This window comes from Mesoplodon densirostris, chromosome 11, assembly GCF_025265405.1.
Source record: "Mesoplodon densirostris isolate mMesDen1 chromosome 11, mMesDen1 primary haplotype, whole genome shotgun sequence".
NCBI lineage: Eukaryota > Metazoa > Chordata > Mammalia > Artiodactyla > Ziphiidae > Mesoplodon > Mesoplodon densirostris.
Genome location: NC_082671.1, coordinates 20,645,014 through 20,664,028, shown reverse-complemented (window position 1 = coordinate 20,664,028; position 19,015 = coordinate 20,645,014). Strand labels below are relative to the sequence as shown.

Below are 19,015 nucleotides of genomic sequence, written 5' to 3'. Positions count from 1 at the left end.
AACTTATGATTTGAAAACCATGTGAATGAAATATATTTTAACTTTATATAGTTATTTTACAGTGTTTGTTAAGTTTTTGTGGAGTCATCCCTGCATTCATGATCACAACTGGTATTTCTTCAGTGCATCTAAGGCAATATATTTGTGTCGAATTCTTTTCTTTATCTCATTTATAATTTATGTGTGTGGGATTGGGATACAAATTCATTAGAACTGCCACAATATTTCTAGTACTGTGACCACAAGCTGATGTTAAGTGAAATGTTTGCTTTGAGACAAGTCATAGTAGCTAAATAAGTGGAACATGGCTGAACTATATGATTTTTGGATTGTCCTCGTTTTGCATTCTTGTTAATGATTTTATATTTATCTAACTAAGATTAGATAATTCCTTATTAGGGGAACGTATAATCATGAATTGGTTCCTAAAACTTTTGGACGTATTTGGATGTACAAAATAGTATTCTCACACATTATTGTGTGAATTGTTATATTTTCTGCCATATTGTACATGAACCTTTGGTATTTTTCTCAAAGAATGGTCTAATAAGTCTTTAGCATTACTGAAGGAAATTTTCGATGCTATATGGTATAGAGAATAGAGAAGCATTTAAAAAATCACCAAAACAAGTTAACAATTTGTGCTTTAACTTTCAAACTAATGTATACAGTACCAAATGTGTGTATTAGTTCATTTTATTGCATGTGTACTGACCTTTATGTGGTTTATTATGTGATAGAATTATATGGTTAGGGCTGAATTCCAGAAATTATATTTCATCAACATCTCTTTAAGTTTAAATTCATCATGTAAATGAAAAGAGTATTGTATGTTGAGTCCAAAAACCTGGGTTTCATTAGACCTTTCTGAGCATTAGTTTCCTTTCTGAGGTTATTCATTACTTCACAGTATTAAAGATTAAATAAATGATTTGAAATATTTATAGTGATTCCATAACTATGTAGAATATAGCCTTCAACTAGTTAAAACTTGCTTACCCTAGCTTACACATTTACTTAAGTTTAAATGCTTGCCTTATAATTATCATATACAAGTTTAGAGCTACTCAACAGCTACATAGGATTCTTCTTAACTATTACTTTCTGTATAAATTAAATAAGTATGAAATATGCTATTTCCAAAAGTTTCAACTGACAACATCATTCAACAAGTGGACAAGTAATTAAAAGGGAATCGCTTTCCTCACTGCCTGACAGTGTACTTGATAGAAATGTTATCTTTCCCACTGCTTTCCTGACCTTGAAAATTACTTACATTCTTTTATATGTAAAGTATATATATATATATATATATATATATATATATATATTTTTTTTTTTTTGGTGGTACGCGGGCCTCTCACTGTTGTGGCCTCTCCCGTTGTGGAGCACAGGCTCTGGACGTGCAGGCTCAGCAGCCATGGCTCATGGGCCCAGCCTCTCCGCGGCATGTGGGATCTTCCCGGACCTGGGCACGAATTTGTGTCCCCTGCATCAGCAGGCGGACTCTCAACCACTGCGCCACCAGTGTTTGTTTTATTTGTTAAGAATACTGGTTAATCATGCTAAGCTTTCACATTTCTCCTAAATAATAAGATACTACTGGTGTAGTAGCTCAGTAGTAAATTATGAAAAGAAGCAAATGTGAAATAATATCATATAATGGGTCAAAATTATTTATATAGTTACCAGTATAAGGATCAAGCATGTGGGTTTTATTAATATACTATTAGCCTGGTCACACAATGAAAGAGAATGAAAGGGCAATTTTGAATGACATTTCTATCAACTTTGGAACTGTCAATCTCTATTATGTCCTTGGGGCTTTGCACTTTTTGGCTTTCAGACTCCTGTGCTGCCTCGAATACAGGAGAATTTTAAGATTTCCAGTGGGTCTCTTGCTCTAATCAGTGCTTTCAGTAGTCATTTTTTAGTATGTGCATGTAATAGTTCTTAATGCTTAAAGCTAAGTGTATGACATTTCACCCCATCAGCACCCACGTCTGCATCATCTTCATGGACACCACCTCTCCCCCAGTACACACGCTCACACTCGATTTCCTCTGTACTCATAAATCTCTGTTGCAACTCTGGGAATATGTTCCTTTCTTTCTGCACAGTCAAGTGAGACAGCGACCTGTAATTTCTCCAAGTATCCCCTCAAAACTTTTCTAAGAGTTGTGATGCTGTCAAAAGAAGTTTTCAGGCTATCATGACAAAAGCCTGTAGTTTCATATAGAAAGGACTAAGCAGGTACAACTTTCATAAGGGAAAAAGTGCCTAGAATATTTACAGTTGCATAGTAAATAGTTGATAAAGCTCCGATATGACAGGATATTTAGGCTGAATAAGGGGGAGAAAATCTGAATTCTAATCCTTATCGGCCCACTGAATCTCAGTAGCATTTTGTTTATTATGCATATACCTTTTCATTTATTGTTATTAGCATATGATATGTTCTGATAAGATTTTAAAGATTGAGATAACATTACATATATTTAATGTTACCTCCTTATATTAAGGAAGATTTTTACAGGGTTTTGAAGCCTACTAAATAAAATTTTTAATAATCTCCCTTTATACTATATAAGGCAGTGTCTCTGAAATGTTAGTATGCATCAGAATCACCTGGGAATGCTTGTTAAAACACAGGTTGCTGGAACCTACCTCCAAAGTTGCTAAGATTGAGAATTTGCTTTTCTAACAAATTCCCAGGTGGTGCTGATGGTACCAGTTCAAGGATCACATTTTGAGAAGAAGTATAGGGAAAAAAAGGCAATATTCCTGGGGATCTGCCATCATATATAAGGATTGTGGCTGACTAGCTCAACTAAATGTTGAAAGATCTGGAAGTGATTTTTGCCCTGTAGTTTTTAAAATGCTTAGTTCAAAATTGTATATTGAGCCAGTCATGGAATTATTTTACTTCCTTCCAGGATTCTGTGAATTCATATAAATTTGATATCATGGTCACTAATTTATTATACATCTAACATGATCCCGGATTGCCATTTGAATTATCTCATGGGCTTTCAAATAATTGTTATTTTCTCTGAGACAGAAAATGGAATTGAAAAAAAATGCTCATGTGTAATTTTCCCTAGCCTGTTCATATGATTCCTAAGTGAAGCTAACCATGGAATCAAATAACAATAAATCACTTTTAAAAATATAAATTTGAAATATCATATTATATACCATTTTAACCACTTTTGTAAAGTGACTTATTTCAACACTTTGAGGTAAATATATACATCAAATTTTGTACATATTAATTAATATGTTCCCATGTCACCACATCACACCGTTTGATTCTAAATTGTTCCACTTTCAACAAGTAATCCTGCTATTACTGATAGATATTTTATGTTCTTAACTCATGAAGATGAACCTAAGTGGATACTAAATTTTTGTTCTCCAATAATACCTATGTAAAATTGGATATAAGGTAAACAATAAAGTACAAATGACACAATATTCCAAAAGAAAGGTATAAAATAGAATGTAAACTATGTAAACTTGACCTAGAACAATTGGAAGTTGCCATACATGCTGAGCTGACCACATGCAGCTCTTCATACTACCATGTAGTGCACTGTAAGGAAAATTTGGAAAACAAATCTGGATTTTTAAAAATATAATGTTAAGTGTTTAGAACAGTGTTGCATATAAATAAATAGTATATATTAATATAATGCTAATTATGTTTATGTTCATTTTTAGATCAAAGCCTAAAGTGTTTCTGTGAAACCTAGGAGAAAAGATTATTTTCTAAGAAAGTTAGAAAGTTTTCTTCTTTTTTGTATTTAATTTGTAGAACAGTTCTAATCAGAGGTACACACCATTTAGCCCCTCCATGATGGGACGTCTGGGTACTCTAAGCACCAGGGTCCAAAGATGCTTGAGACTCAACACCTATTCTTTGGAGATTGAAAAAAAAATAATCTACATCATAGTTTCATGCGAATTATGCATTGTCTCTCAATAAAAATGAATAGTACAAATAATATCTTCTTTAAGAATATTTCTTACAGGTGTCATGAGTTATATGCTTTCTGGATAGTTGAGTGCACATGTACTTTCTCTTATACCAAAGGTTTTTTATGATATGTAGTTGAAAGTGCCGTTGTTGACAGCTAACCAAACACTGTAATGTTCAGACTGAATGTTAAGATCACTGGTAGAGTATTTGATGGGAAATGACCGGCAGTATACCTGTGTTTTTCTAGGCATTTTTAATCAGACTTTCCTTATCACAGCTCATGTTCTAATGATCATTGCAGGATGAAGTGGCACAGCCACTGAACCTATCAGCTAAACCCAAGACCTCTGATGGCAAATCACCCACATCACCCACCTCTCCCCATATGCCAGCTCTGAGAATAAACAGTGGGGCAGGCCCCCTCAAAGCCTCTGTCCCAGCATCATTAGCTAGTCCTTCAGCCAGAGTTAGCACAATAGGTAAGTTCTGTTTCTTTTGTTCTTGCTGATTTTCTGTTTATGGCAATTGAATGAAAGCATCTTTTAATGGCAAATCACGCATACCCTCTGCATGGCTGTAGTTCCATAGGAGAGTTTCAATATGATGAACCTCATAGGTCTGTTTTAAACATGCAATTGAAATTTATGACTGAAATCCAAGTTACAATGTCCCCCTGAGAATCTAATGGAACTGGTTACGTTTGTTGATATAACTGATGTTCTTAAGTTTATGAAAAAGAGGCCTGACTAATCACAGAGAGCGATGGTTCCAGACTGTTGTTGTTAGGTGACTTGCCTTTTCAGTCATTTAAATTTATTTCCATTTTGTGTGATGTGTACAAATTATACATAATGATGAAATACATTCTGCCTGGATCAGCAGTCAACCATCAGGACGTCAATTTTTTCTCAGTTCCAAGTTGCTTGAAACTTAACTTGTACACACCAAAGTATTATAAAAAGTAGGTCTCTTTGCTTCTCCATAATTGTCATTTTAGTAGAGACTAGAAAATGCTTCTATAAGCCAACTTTTAAGAAATTCCAATAGTTTTAGTTTAGTAACACGTAAATTAGACTGTAAATGTTGGGTTGGCCAAAAAGTTCGTTTGGGATCTTCATAACATCTTACAGCAAACCCAAAAGAACTTTTTGGCCAACCCAATGCTTACTTCAACCCACATTTATTGATGCTTATTATTTTCATACAGTTTTATGAGGAAGCTAGCACAGACCAGCTAGCACAAACCTCAGCTAGGGTTTAGCTGGGGGGAAGTCATGTATCTTAATAGTACAAATCAGCTATTGTGAGTGCTATTCCAGAGCACAGATAACAATGCTAGAGTCAAGAAGAGGGGAGTATTAGATTCTATTTGGGAAGGTTGAAGGATAGGCTAATTCAAATGGAGCCTTTAAGAAGAGATGCATCCCTAGGCACTTTAGGCTGTAAAATAGAACCCAGAGTAAAATGATTTGGCTAACATGTAGAATGAGTATAGTGGAAAGTGATCAGAGTTAAAACTGAAAGAGGTAGATGGAATCTGATTTGATGCTATCCTAAGAAATTTTTGACTTTTTCTCCAGACACCAATCTGATTAGAACTTTAAGAAGAGTATTGACAGCAGAAAGGGACTGGAATCAGGGAAGTCATTGTTTTAGCGTAGGACAAGAGTAAGTTACATGAAATAGAAATAAGCAATGATAAAACAAAGGAGAGAATAGATTGAAGAGGTATCATTAAAGAAGAATTGATGTAACTTATCCACGGTGGAACGTACCGGGTGAGGTTCAAGCTGGAGAAAAAGAGTCTGGGATTTTGAATTTATAAAATAGACAGAATAGTGCCTCCCTGAACGGTGAAAGAGAAGACCAGAGTGGAAGCAGGTTTGGGGGAAAACGTAAACATAAAAATTCAGTATGTGTTGAATTTGAAACTTAAGAAGCCATTTAGATAGAGAAGTTCAGGAGGACATTGTTAATGCAAATCTGATATGTGAAAGAGGTGCTAGAATTTTAGACATGGAAATTATTCCATAATGAGGTTCTGGAAGCCATCAGAGCAAATAAGAATATAAGAAGTATATGGTAAGAAATGAAGTGGGGTAAAGAATCACAGGTATTACCTGCTGTATTAGTTATCTCTTACTGTGTAGCTAACTTAAATCTCACCAGCTTAAAACAGCCAACATTTATTATCTCATAGCTTATAAGGGTCAGGATCTGGAAGCAGCTTAGCTGGGTGGTCCTGGCTTAGGGTCTTTCTTACAGTTCCAGTCAAGATGGAAGCCAGGGCCTAGGACTTTACTGGAGATAGACAATCCCTTTCCAAGATGACTTACTTGCATGGCTGTTGGTTGTAGACCTCAGTTCTTCGCTTCGTGGGTCTTTCCATAGAGCTGCTCCTAGCATGACAGCTTACTTTCTCCAGAGTGAGTGGTCCAGGAGGGAGAGCAGAGAGAAAGCCGTGCTGCCTTTTATGATCTGGTCTCCAAAGTCACACACAGTCAGCTCTACTTTATTCTTTTCGTTATAAGAGAATCACTAAGTCCAGCCCAACTCAAAGAAAGGGGAATTAGGCTCCAACTCTGAAGGAAGGAATATCAAAGTATCTTTGAACATATTTTTAAAGCACCACACTTATTTTAGGGGGAAAGCTGATGAAGAACAAGTGAGGATCTTAGAATAAGAATGAAGATAAGGCAATGGCCTGTTTGCCTAGGACAAATGAAAGTTTGAAAAAGGAGGGGTTCTTCAATGGTGTCATATTCCGTAGAGAAGTTAAAGAACATGAAGAAGAAATGCCTTAGGATTTAGCTGGAGGTTGTGGCCATGTAGACTGTAACAGAGAGATTTTGTAGAATGGTTTAGCAGAACTTCAGTTATAAAGATTTGAAGAACATGAGGACAGAAAGTGCAGCTGATATATGGATCAGTCTTCTTGTAACCTTGGGGTTGAGAAGGGATCGTATTTTGAGAAGGCTGAGTAGAGGCAGGTTTTAGAATAGGAAATCATATGTATATATATTTAAACAAACGTGAGTTGGATAGATCTGTAGATATGAAAGAGTGCAGGGGTGATGACAGAGCAAGAAGAAATGAGAGAGGATTACCTTTGGAAAGAAGAAATGCCCCTTCTTTTCTCTAAGATTGAAGGAAATGAGGAAAAAAGAGGTAAAGTGACAGCGAAATTGTGGGATGGACAGAAGGAGTGTATTTCAAATGCTTCTATCTCTACAATGTTGAATTCCAGATTATTTGCAAAGAGGAAGTCAGTCTGGGCCAGTGGGACAGCGGTGAGAAAAGAAACAGTGAACACTGAGGTTTTGAGAAGTTTGAAAATGGTTTGGGGCATATGTGTTCTTTTTATCGTTGTGCACTATTCTGTTATGATCTCTCTGTTACTCTGCTCAACATCCTAAATGGACACGAAGATAAGATTTGCTTTCATGTCCGAAGCATGTAAAAGAAAAAGATATTTTATTTGGCAAGAATGATTCACTTGCATAATAGACATGAAAGCTCATAAATATCACAGTGTTGGTATATGAGCTACTTTTGTAATATCCCCAGAACTGGAATATTTAACTAAGGGAATAACTAATATATTTGCATTTTTTGTCATGTGAGGATTTTTTACTTCAGCATTCCAAGGATTAAATATGACAAAATATTTTAGAAAGACAAGAATGTATTTAATGACATTTATCATCTGACTTTTTCCACTACTAAAACTTCTCTTATTTTTTTCCCTGAAATGTCCCTCCACCACATACACATCCCTCATATTTTCCAAGGATTTGATGCCACTACAATTTACTTTTCTCTTTTCAACAAATGCAGATGTTGAAAGCTGAAACTGTAATGAGTAATAATGTAGTTGGATAAAAGCTGTGAGCATTAATGGTGTTGTAAAGGTCACCCCTGAAAGAAGAATTAATATGTTATGTCATTAATAATCCATGGAAAACCATAAACCAAAAGATAACTTAAGTTATCGTTAATGACATGCGGCTCTTTGCTATATATCTATTAGCTACAAATAAAGAAAGTGAGTTTTTGAGGTTGGTGAGCAATATTACAGTGTATTCTATAAGAATGCTTTTGTATGGTATGCAAATGATAGGCAGCTCCAGAAGAATGATGGGTAATTTTAGAATTTTAGAATCTTTTGACCAGATGTTATCTTTCCCTTATTGGCCTTTTCAACCTATGCTGTGCATATGTGTAACACTCTAAACTTTTATCAAAGCATTTTTAGTCTATTTTTTCACTGCAGCTTATTTTAGAATTGTAGACCTTTAACTAGACAGAGCAAATATCCCTGTCATCTAGTCAGAAATTGTTATTTTCCAGGTAAGGAACTGAGGCCTAAAGAAGCTAAGTGCTTTGTTCTCCAAGAAGAGTTATTTGGAATAGTATAGAAGTTAAGTGAGGGATGAGAGGGGCTTCATTCCTAAATTGAAGTGATCCCCGCGCACTTCAGTTTCATCTCTTGCAATGGAATATTCCTCCCGAGGCCAAGGGCCTAACATCTGCACCTGAGATGTCTCAAGAACTCCTGATGCCATTGCTGTTTAGCTTAATGCTATACTATTGATACTTGGTTTGTGTGCTTTGAATTTAAGTGAACTGGGTATATCTTGTGTCCTATGAATCTTCTTTCTGGTTCCCAACCCAGGACAGACTGAAATTGAGTCAGCAGTTGTGTAATACCCAGGGCTTGTATTTAACAAATTTTTTTTTTTTTTTTTTTTTTTTTTTGTGGTACGCGGGCCTCTCACTGTTGTGACCACTCCCATTGCGGAGCACAGGCTTCGGACGCACAGGCTCAGCGGCCATGGCTCACGGGCCCAGCCGCTCTGCGGCATGTGGGATCTTCCCAGACCGGGGCACGAACCCGTGTCCCCTGCATCAGCAGGTGGACTCTCAACCATGGCACCACCAGGAAAGCCCTAGCAAAATATTTTTTTAAATATGTATTTTCTTATGGAAAGAAAATCCATGTATAATTGTGTGCTATTTTTCCAATTAAGAATAATCCCAAGAGCAAAAAGAAAAAAAACAAAAGAAGTTAAGTGCTTACCCAGGGATTCTAAGTCCCTGTCCCAATGTAGACAGTCCTGTGGTTATTACCGCTATTTTAATTTTAAGAAAACAAATGTACGTGACCACCTAGTAACTTGCTCAAACTCACAGCCAGTGGAGGTTGAGGACTTACAGTCATAGTCTCTGGGTTGCTTGCTTGCTTTTTAGTTGTTGCCTATTTGCAGCCTCTCTGCCTTAGGTGTTCTTCTCAGTCATCTATTTATCCTTTCCCTCATTCATCCCATAAATGAGTATTGAATATCTTCTCTGTGCCATACGTTTTGCTAAGTCTGGAGGATAAGCGGATGAAAGTCTCAGACTGAGGCTTTAGATACCTACAGTCTTTGTTCTGTCATGTCTTTGGAAGATACTGGAACATACTGTTCTTACCGTTCATTCCTCAGAGCCATTAGTACATAAAAATTAAAACTTCACTAAGCAAATGGAGGAGACGCACATTGATTCAGTAAAATTAAGGGAAATATTTTCAAGTCCAGTAATGTGATATGTTATTTCTACAACTTGCTAATTTAAAATATGATGATGTGAAGGAGGATTTTACCTTAAAATTTCATTAATTTACATTTTTTAAATGAGAAAAAACTTCTATGAGTGGGTTATTGAACAATATTGTAACCATTTCACAGAAAGCCATTGGATTATCAGGAAGTTAGGGATATTATTTAACAGCTGACAATTAATATTTGCCTAGCACTTTACAGTTTACAAATTGCTTTCACATTTATTATCTAATTCTCAAGAATTTTCACAGATGAAGAAATGGCTACATATCAGGGTGCCAAAAATTTGATGATGATTAAGTGACCTCAAAAAATAGAAGAAAAAATTATTATTTGTTGAAAATTACTTGAACCTCATGTGCCCTTACTTTTACTACAACTGAAAAGTCCTACATAAAATAATTAAATGAAGTAAATAAGAATTTGTATTACCCTGATAGCATCCTTTAAATCCATGAATTTTAAGAAATCTGTGTCATATGGTTCAGGCTTCCATTGATATGATGACATAGATAATCAGTGAACTTGGAATTATAAAGGTAGCTACTTTCAACTTAGAAATATGCATTTATTCCTTCAACAGACCTTACCACGGGCCAAAGGAATAAAAGACTGAAAGAAAAAAAAAATGCCCTCAAATAACTCGTAGATTGGTGTGAAAGATAAATTTAGGAAAACAAAAGACAATGTGACAGTAAAAGCATCTCCAGGTTTTTACAGGAGCATGGAGATGGGAAGTACGAAGGTTGCCAAGGAGCATGTCTAGGTCATGTCAGGAAGGCCCTTACAGAAGGGGTGACACTTGAGTAAATTCCCAAACACACCAGAAAGCCACTATTTCACTATAAGAGAAAAGCTTGGGAGACAGAGGAGGGGTGAGGAGGAGGAGGGCCTGTCCCTGGAACAGGAAATAGTTCTGTGAAGCTTAAGCACAGAGGTCTTGAGAGACCAGCAGGAAATGATGCAGGAAGGATAAGCAGGGTTGATATCATGAGACTTTTAGGCCATTTTAAAGTGTTTGGAATTTATCCCAGAATGATGTTTTTGGGGGAACATTAAAGAGTTTCTTGTTCCAGGATATTTGGGAAACGCTACATACTGTTGTTATCTCTGGAAGATTCACAGTGCACATTAACATATTCAAGATTTTGAGAATACATGCAATGAAGAAACCTTTTTAACTTTAATTTAGTGTTTCCCACACTTTTTTGAACATGGAATTATTTTTTCACAGAATATACAGATCATCAACTTATGAAATGCTCCTTTAAGCACTAGGGTAGTAAGAGATGGGTTTTTAATCAGGTAAAGTGACATGATTCAGATTCCCTTTTTTGGAATATTTCGGAATGCTTTACCTGGAAGAAGAGTAGGAGATATATTCAAGGGTTGTAAGAGCTTAAAGATAGGGAAACGAGTTAAGAGGTGAAGGCATTAGCCCAAGTGAGATACGAGGTGGCTTTAGCGAAAGCAGGGGCCAGTGGGGATCGAGAAAAAGCACATCTCAGAGCTGAGGAGGAGGCATAACTCCAGAGCTTGGTTGTCTTTTGTACATAGGGTGAAGGAGGTATCTTAGATGGCTCCCAAGTGACTGGATGGGCAACTGGAAAGGGAATATGGAATGTAGAAAGAACAGATTGAGGCGGTAGGAAGATGATGAATTCTGTGCTAGCCATGCTGCATGGGACATTCAAGTAGAGAAGCTTGATTGATATGTGTACCTGGAAATCAGAAAGGGTTTGAGGCAAGCGGTAGGTATTCTACAGTCCTTGGGATCACCCCTTGAGTGTTAGAAGCATCCTTAAGACCAATTGCCGTATGTTGGTTTGGAAGGCCGCCACAACAAATTACTATAAACTGGGTCACTTAAAGCAAATTTATTCTGTTACTATTTGGAAGCTAGAAAGAAATCCAGAGTCAGAGTGTCAGCAGGGTTAGTTCCTTCTGGAGGCTCTGAGGGAGAATCTGTTCCATTCCTCTCTCCCAGCTCCTAGAGGCTACTGGCAATCCTTGGTGTTCCTTGGCTTACAACTCCAGTGTCTGCCTCCATGCTCACGTAGCCTTCTCCCCTCTGTCTATGTGTCAAATCTCCTTTCTCTTAGAAGAACACGAATCATTGAATTTAAGGCCCACTGTAAATCCAGCGTGATCTCATTTCAAGATCCTTGATTTAAACATCTGCAACGACTTGGTTTCCAAATAAGGACACATTCACAGATACCAGGGGTTAGGGCACAGACATATCTTTTTGAGAGACACAATTCAACCCATTCCAAGTAGATTACTGTTTTTCCTTCTACCTTTTAACAGGCTCTTCCCTTGTGGAGCAGCCATTTACTCACTCTTTTTAGATTTTATCCCCTCTAAGATTGGACTTTCCAGTTTGTCCCTCTTTTTCTGCCCCTGAAAATATATAACAGGGACCATTTTAGTTTTGAGAATTTTGTTGGTTCTGGTTAAGAAGAAACACCAAGGTATAAAAAAAAAATCAAATTGTGGTAAATTTAACACAGTCACAGACTCTCATACATTTCTTACATGAATGATTCCTAACCTGCATTTCCCAAATCTCATTTGAGGCACTAAGTGGAAGCCATATTGGCCTTTGCCCTCCCATTTTCCCTCTAAGAAGCTCACCCAACCTCTCCTAAACACTTCCTTCTGATCCTAAGATGTACTTGCCGCCTGAGTATATAATGAAGGCAGAATAAAATGTAGCAAGTGATCATTTGGGGTCCTTTGAACTCTAATAGGTGACTCCCATTTCACTGAAACTCTGTGCCAATAAGAAACGATATCCCCTCACAGATTTTATCATAATGGTCAAAGCCGTGCAACAAGACGGCTGAGGATGAGTATATAGGGAAAACGAAAGAGGAAAAAAGAGAAAAGAATTAACATTTTTTACTGCCTCCTCAGGTGTACCAAGTGTTATCTACTCCTTCACGTGTGTTATTTCATTTAATTCTTCCATCAACCTTATGTTCATTTTACAGTTGAAAGAAATGGAAACTCAGTGAAATTCAGTGTTATAATGTGGCAAATATCACACTTCCTAAGAAGCAGAAACGTGGATCCATCTGAATCCAATGCCCAAATTCTACCTATTTCAGTATGCCATTTTGTAAACTGACAGTTACTGAATAACTTTCATGGACCATTTATTACGCTGAGACTATATTAACTCACTTAATCTTTGCAATGTCACGTTTATCTAGTGAGGTTATTCCATTTAACCAATAAGACCAGTGAGATTTAGAAAGGTAAAACAATATGTACAATTTATATAGCTAGTAAGTAGCAATGTTAGGATTTTCATTCAGGCTTATCCAACTCCAAAGCACAAATTATTTTCTGGTGATGGAAACCTTGGACCAAATCTAAGGAGCAAATGAAGTAAGATCCCAGGCAAGGATATGAAGATGGAGAAGTCAGAGAGGAGGATCCAGTGCTATGATGAGAAACACGAAAGGAAGGAGTGTCAGTAACAAAGGGATTGTCAGTGCTGTTTCTGCCAGGACTGGAGTGTCCCTTGGGTTTGGCATTTGAAAGAACAAGGGGAGTGGAAACAAGACTGTAGCAGGAATGGGAGAGTGAGGAAGGAATGGGAGAGTGTGATACGAATCTTCGAGAAGCTTGGCTTGGAAGGTAAAGAAACAGGATTGGAACGAGAGGGCAACACAAAGTTAAGAGACTTTATTTGCTTGTTTCAGGAGGAGAATCTTAAGTACTTACAAGTTGAGGTGGTAACGATAGTAGAGAAGTTCAAGTGGATGATGTAAACGTGAAAGAGAATAACCAGTAGAGAGGTATAGCAATCTAGAGCATGAGTTTGGGGGATTTGCCTTGAATGAAAGTAGCGGTGCCATTTTCATTGAAACAGGAGGTGGCAGTGGGCATACGTGGAGATCGAGTTGAAGCTAGCCTGGAGTAGGAGTCAGGGTGGGGCAGGAAGGTGAGAGTTCAGCCATATTGGTCTTTCCAGAATTGGAGGTGAGGCCATTTACTGAGAGAGGGAATCAGCATAACTGGGAAGTTGGTGACTGTGATGAGAACAAAATGTAAAGAACCAGCAAACAATCCTGTTATGATTCAACTCTATGATATGTAAACGGCTTTATGATTTAACACAGCAGATCCAATGTTAGAATTTCATATAGCATTTTAACTAAAATTCAAGTCTCTGAAAGCAAGAATGTTTCTTTTAAAGTGAGCACCTATATCCACCTGCACACAAACACACATCTCACATTGGAAATAGCCATTACAGAACATATGTATGTCTGTCAGTTATTCATGCTCGTAGTAATAGATGCATCCTTTCTGCATCTATATTAATGATTTTTCCTACACAGTGTTATCTTGGCAGTGCCTAAAAAGCATAAAGAATTCATACTTTTATTCAGTGTCATGTGCCAAATCATTTCAAATGTATTTGTGCTCTGGAGAAGCTAAATAGACTACAAAAACACATGGAACCAGGTTGTACATAAACAGGGTTAGAGGATAGGAAAAGCAGGCTGATCCTCTTAAGATCTTTTACTAAACGAACACATACCAAGACCATCCCGGTCATTTAAGAGCTGCATTTCTTTCCAGAGTGGTAGTGTTCGTGAACAGAATGAGTTGAAGAATAATATATTAAGAAGGTTGTGCAGGAGAACCAAGCCCAGATGTTGAGGATAATATAAGGGTAAAAACGACCGTAATTCTAAGTACATATTAACCCTAAAGGGCTGACCTAGATCTAAATAGTTGTTTATGATTCATATTGTATGTATAATGAGCAAGGTTGTTTTGTTCTTTTGAATACATTCCAATGAACTTAGCTCAGAAAAGCAAAATATATAGTAGCTCTGAAGGCTCCCTTTTCCATCGCCGGCCCTGGAACTTCTCTTTCTGCCTTAAGGAGATCAGAGGAGGATGATCAGTCTGTGCATAGTAAGGGGGGAAGGACACGGATCATTGAGAAGCCTTCCAGCTCTGAAGCACTGAGCTAATCTGACATCAGCTTCTTCAATAGAAATGTTTAAGCAGCAAGAAAGTATTCTAGGTTTTTTGGCAATTGGCAGATCAGATAGAAGAGTCTAGCAATATGACGAGGTCGTGTAATCTGACATGATTAGACAAGGCTCTTTAGTACCAGAACATTCATAATTGAGACAAAGAAAGAGTATTAATAACACTCTCCTAACACGGCAGTTAGCCATTTTATATTTCCTTTCTTTAATCTTAGTGTTTTTCAACAAATCATGGGATTTAATAGCGTGTTTTGGCAGATTAGAGGATTTATGGCCCAGATGTTTTTTGTTCTAAAAATGGATTAGGGTGTAAAGTTTGCTGGAATCCATGGAACATGTTGAGGCAAGCCGGTCATTTTATGTGTGATTAGTGCCTGCCTTCTGTCTCACAGTCCCTCCATCTGTCACAATTCACCAATGGATCTGGTTAGATTTAGCCTCATGTCACAAACAAGTCCCTTTTCTGGGCAATTTCATATTATAGATTCAGTTTATGCCATTTTATGCCCTAGTTAAAAGATAGGGAGAGTGAAAGATGATATATTAGCTTTCCTTTCAATATTTGCAAAACAATCCCTTCCCATCGCTCTCCTACCCTAAAATCATGCAGATTATCAGCATAATGTGCGTCAAATAAATAAATGACCAGAGTTAAAATTAGCCTTTCTCCTTACACCTGTTATTCTTTAAAAGAAATATTTCCGCTTTCTTTTTTTTTTTTTTCCCCACCTAACTCTGGATTGTGGAGTTGCGGCACAAGTTGGTCACTTGACCATCCTATTAAGAGTGTGAATTAAGTGTGATTATAGTTACCCAGTAGCCACAATTTATTATTCAGCAATTACAGGTGCTTGGTTACATCCTGTGCTTGAAATTTAGCCTCTAAACTATTGCAAGTTTGTATCTGTAACAAGGCATTGCCAACTGTGGTTTATTTCACCATGGTTGGATGCAGGGGGGAAATGCTCTTCTTTCAGTGAGTTAACAATGATTTGTTCCTTCTATATGTAACAAACCTAATAGTGCCATACTCAAACTCTACATTGGCCTTTCTAATACTATGAGAGTGTCAGTAATTAATAGTAATAATTATCAATACCTGTATCCTATGGTAACATTCAAATGATCCTTATAGGAAAAACACCAAAGAGAGGTTGTATTCTTGCCCTACAAAATCTTCAGATAACTAAAAAAGTTTATCTAAACATTATATTTTAAACTTCTTTTCAAACATGTGGGAACAGCTGCATTTCACTTAAATATTACATTTTGATAACAAAGGTTTGGCACCATGTTGATGTAACTGTGTGAATCAGTCATCGTCAATTATTCATTCATTCATTTTAGACTGATTCCATTGAGAAATTAGTACATGCCAGACACTAGCCATTCCCAAAGAAAGAAGTGATTTTTATGGTGAAAGGTTAACCTATCCATGCACTTGTACAAAACATATCCTTCGTTCTGTTACATCTTCAGGTTATTTAAATGACCATGATGCTGTCACCAAGGCAATCCAAGAAGCCCGGCAGATGAAGGAGCAACTTCGGCGGGAACAACAGGTGCTTGATGGGAAGGTGGCTGTTGTGAATAGTCTAGGTCTCAATAACTGCCGAGCAGAAAAGGTTAGTTCCTAAAATAACCGACTTTCCAAAAATACTTAAATTGCCTGACTGTTTTTCTTCTTTATCTTTTTCTCTTCTCCCCATCCTTGGAATGATGGTTCTCCCCCCCTTTTTCCCTCCATCAGTGCAGAACTCTTCATGCCCACCCTAATCAAAACCATCTGGAAATGAAAAGCATTATGTCTCTGCTATCCACCTGAATCTCATTGACAATTAATATCCCCGTTTCTGCCATCACTTTGTATTAAAATGAAGTGGCATTTGAAATACCTGAGTCTCAGTGAAAGTTTTGCTTTACAGAGATGCTCAACTCGTATTTGGGGGTGAGCTGGATTTGAAAATGCCGAATCTTCTTTAATCAGCATAAGCTTGGATGATACCCACGCTTGTAGTCTCAGCATCTAAGATCCTGAGCTTGTCATAATGTTTCCAGTGTAAAGCACTGTCAAGTTTTAGGTGCCTGCACGATTGGAAATTTTGACTTGCTCATAAAACAAAGTTTGCTGCTTAAAATGTGGACATTATTATTATACCTATTATTATGCTTAAGTTCAGTGAAACTTCTGGATTTATCTGAGCTATAATAATTTCAAACATTTTGTCTAAGCTACATTGTATTTTATTCGAAAAATATTATGTTATTATAGAATGCTTGGAGGGATATACTTCTTTTGGTCACATTTGGTATTTTTAATGGAAATTTTAAAGTTACTGAATCCCCTTTTCTCAAAGTCCTGTAGCTAAATAGATACAGTAGATAAGAGAAAAAAAATGATCAGCTACTTAGTAATAACTTGAAAGTTAATCATCATGGGAAGGTTATGAGTCAAACAGTATCATCCGGAACGAACAGATTGCTAATTTGGATAGCTTTCTGGTTTCCCAGGTTTTATATGGAATTTTACATATAATCTCTAAGAAGCTGGCAATTTGCATAGTGAAGGTGTGACCTTGTGACCTTGTGTACTTTTCCTGTGGTCCAAACATGGGGCAAAAGGATGGAGAAATGATTTCAATTCTGTTCTGTTCCTGGAAGGGAGAGCAAAGCATGGTCAAGTGTACATCCCTTGCAGTCTCACAACATAAGAGCAACACTGGTGCAGCTCGAAGGGCACAAACATTTTCTAGCTAAGCACCAGAAGGGAAGGGGAAAAGCAAAGTGACAGCTCTAAGAAGGAATGATAGCAAGCATAGAGGAATTTATATTCAAATATTTAAACATTCTTGAAAGGATGCTTGAACAGAAATTCCTTTTCTCTGCTCCCCATGTAGAAATGAGTTTAACACTCAGCCAGATGCTAATGCAAAGTGACTCAAGTTATTCCTCGCAAGCATAGCTAAATTGCCATTATTTGTTAAGCGCATTGAATTCAGCTGTGGATACAGCAGTCGGTTGCATTCAGCAAGCATCTGTACCCCTTTTTTTTTTTTTAATCCTCCAAAGCAGAGACAACTCTACCTATCTCCCCCCCTCTCCTCCCCTGTGCTGGCTGGGAATTGTCAAGTGACAACCGACCAAATCCTTTTGGACAGGAAGCCTTCATCCTGAGTTCTATATACTTACAAAACAGGCCTTGTGGTTGGATCAGGGAGCCCATTAAAAGCACTTTGATGGTATGGAAATTCATCTTCATGAAGCTCCTAGGCCCCTAAGCAGCATGCTGTTTAGCTGTGGTTACAGATCAGTCATTCACATCGGAGGGCAATAATTGTGCTGACGGCTTGTAAGGCAATGGGAGTACATAAAATAATCCTGGGCCCTCCACCATGGCACTGTGAGTTAATCTTCTCTAATACAGATCAGCTGTTGTTCTAACACATGACTTCATGCAGGCTCCAGTGACTCTGCTCAGCCTTTTGATTAAGTAACAGGAGTGGAACCATCTGCATTCATTTTATTCCATAGTTGTCCATTGTTAGGGACCTTATTTCCACTTCTTGTTCCACCTCCACAATCAGACTTCATTTTATTTCTCTGATTAACACCTCCTATTTGAGTTGCACGAGTGAGAGTTGCCTCTGTTGAAAATTACTCCTTTCAATTTTCCTTTCTCTTTTGTAGAATTAGAGTAACTGTTTTTTAAAAAAATCTATTTCTGAAGTAATACCTGCCAGAATCTGTTGGCCAATTAAGATGTCTCCATTCTCAAGAAGTTTGTGCCCCCAAATCTCTTCACCATGCCCTTTCAATGCAGTTGAGTTACATCTTCAACTATAGTCTTATCTTTTTATGGGATTTTAAGTGAAAATCTTAAAAAATGAAATTGTATCATTGTAATTGTAGAATATAAAAATGTAAAAATCCATTATTGTCATAGTCTGGCAAACTCTTGTAATGCGTAAGTAAACCTTTTCAGCAGGAGAATTCGAATTAGTTCATCCCTGTGTTACCCTTGACACTTGAGATTGAATCTTTCTTAGAATCAGGAATTACCGTGGTTGCCTTTTCCTGTTGAAATAGCTTAGCCGACATTTCTACCAAATTAATGATCAGTCTATGTCTTGCAACTCAGGGGAATGAAATAATGTCAATTTAAATCTTTTAATTAGTCATTATTCAACATTAGCACCCCTGTGTATTAGGGACGGTGCTGTGTACTTGAGGCACTGTATTGAACAAGAAAATATGTCCTCTGCCTTTATAGAGCTTACAGTTTAGATCAAATTATGAGTTTGTTAATCATGGCATATTTGTGTGTGTGAATTCCTATAGGAACTGAATTAAGACCCCATACTACTGAGCATGTCAGATCAGTTATATACCTGACTCGACAAAGGTAGCTG

The 19,015-nt window shown here is 37.2% G+C and overlaps 1 protein-coding gene across 1 annotated transcript in view; it reads left to right on the top strand.

The window, feature by feature from the left end:
* The window catches only part of SOX5 (SRY-box transcription factor 5), a 739,414-nt gene that overhangs the window by 695,585 nt on the left and 24,814 nt on the right, over positions 1 to 19,015 (top strand). Inside the window, exons 11-12 of the mRNA XM_060112407.1 lie at positions 4,284 to 4,461; positions 16,086 to 16,231. Of these exons, the coding sequence (XP_059968390.1) occupies positions 4,284 to 4,461; positions 16,086 to 16,231 (324 nt within the window). The remainder of the gene's footprint in view (positions 1 to 4,283; positions 4,462 to 16,085; positions 16,232 to 19,015) is intronic.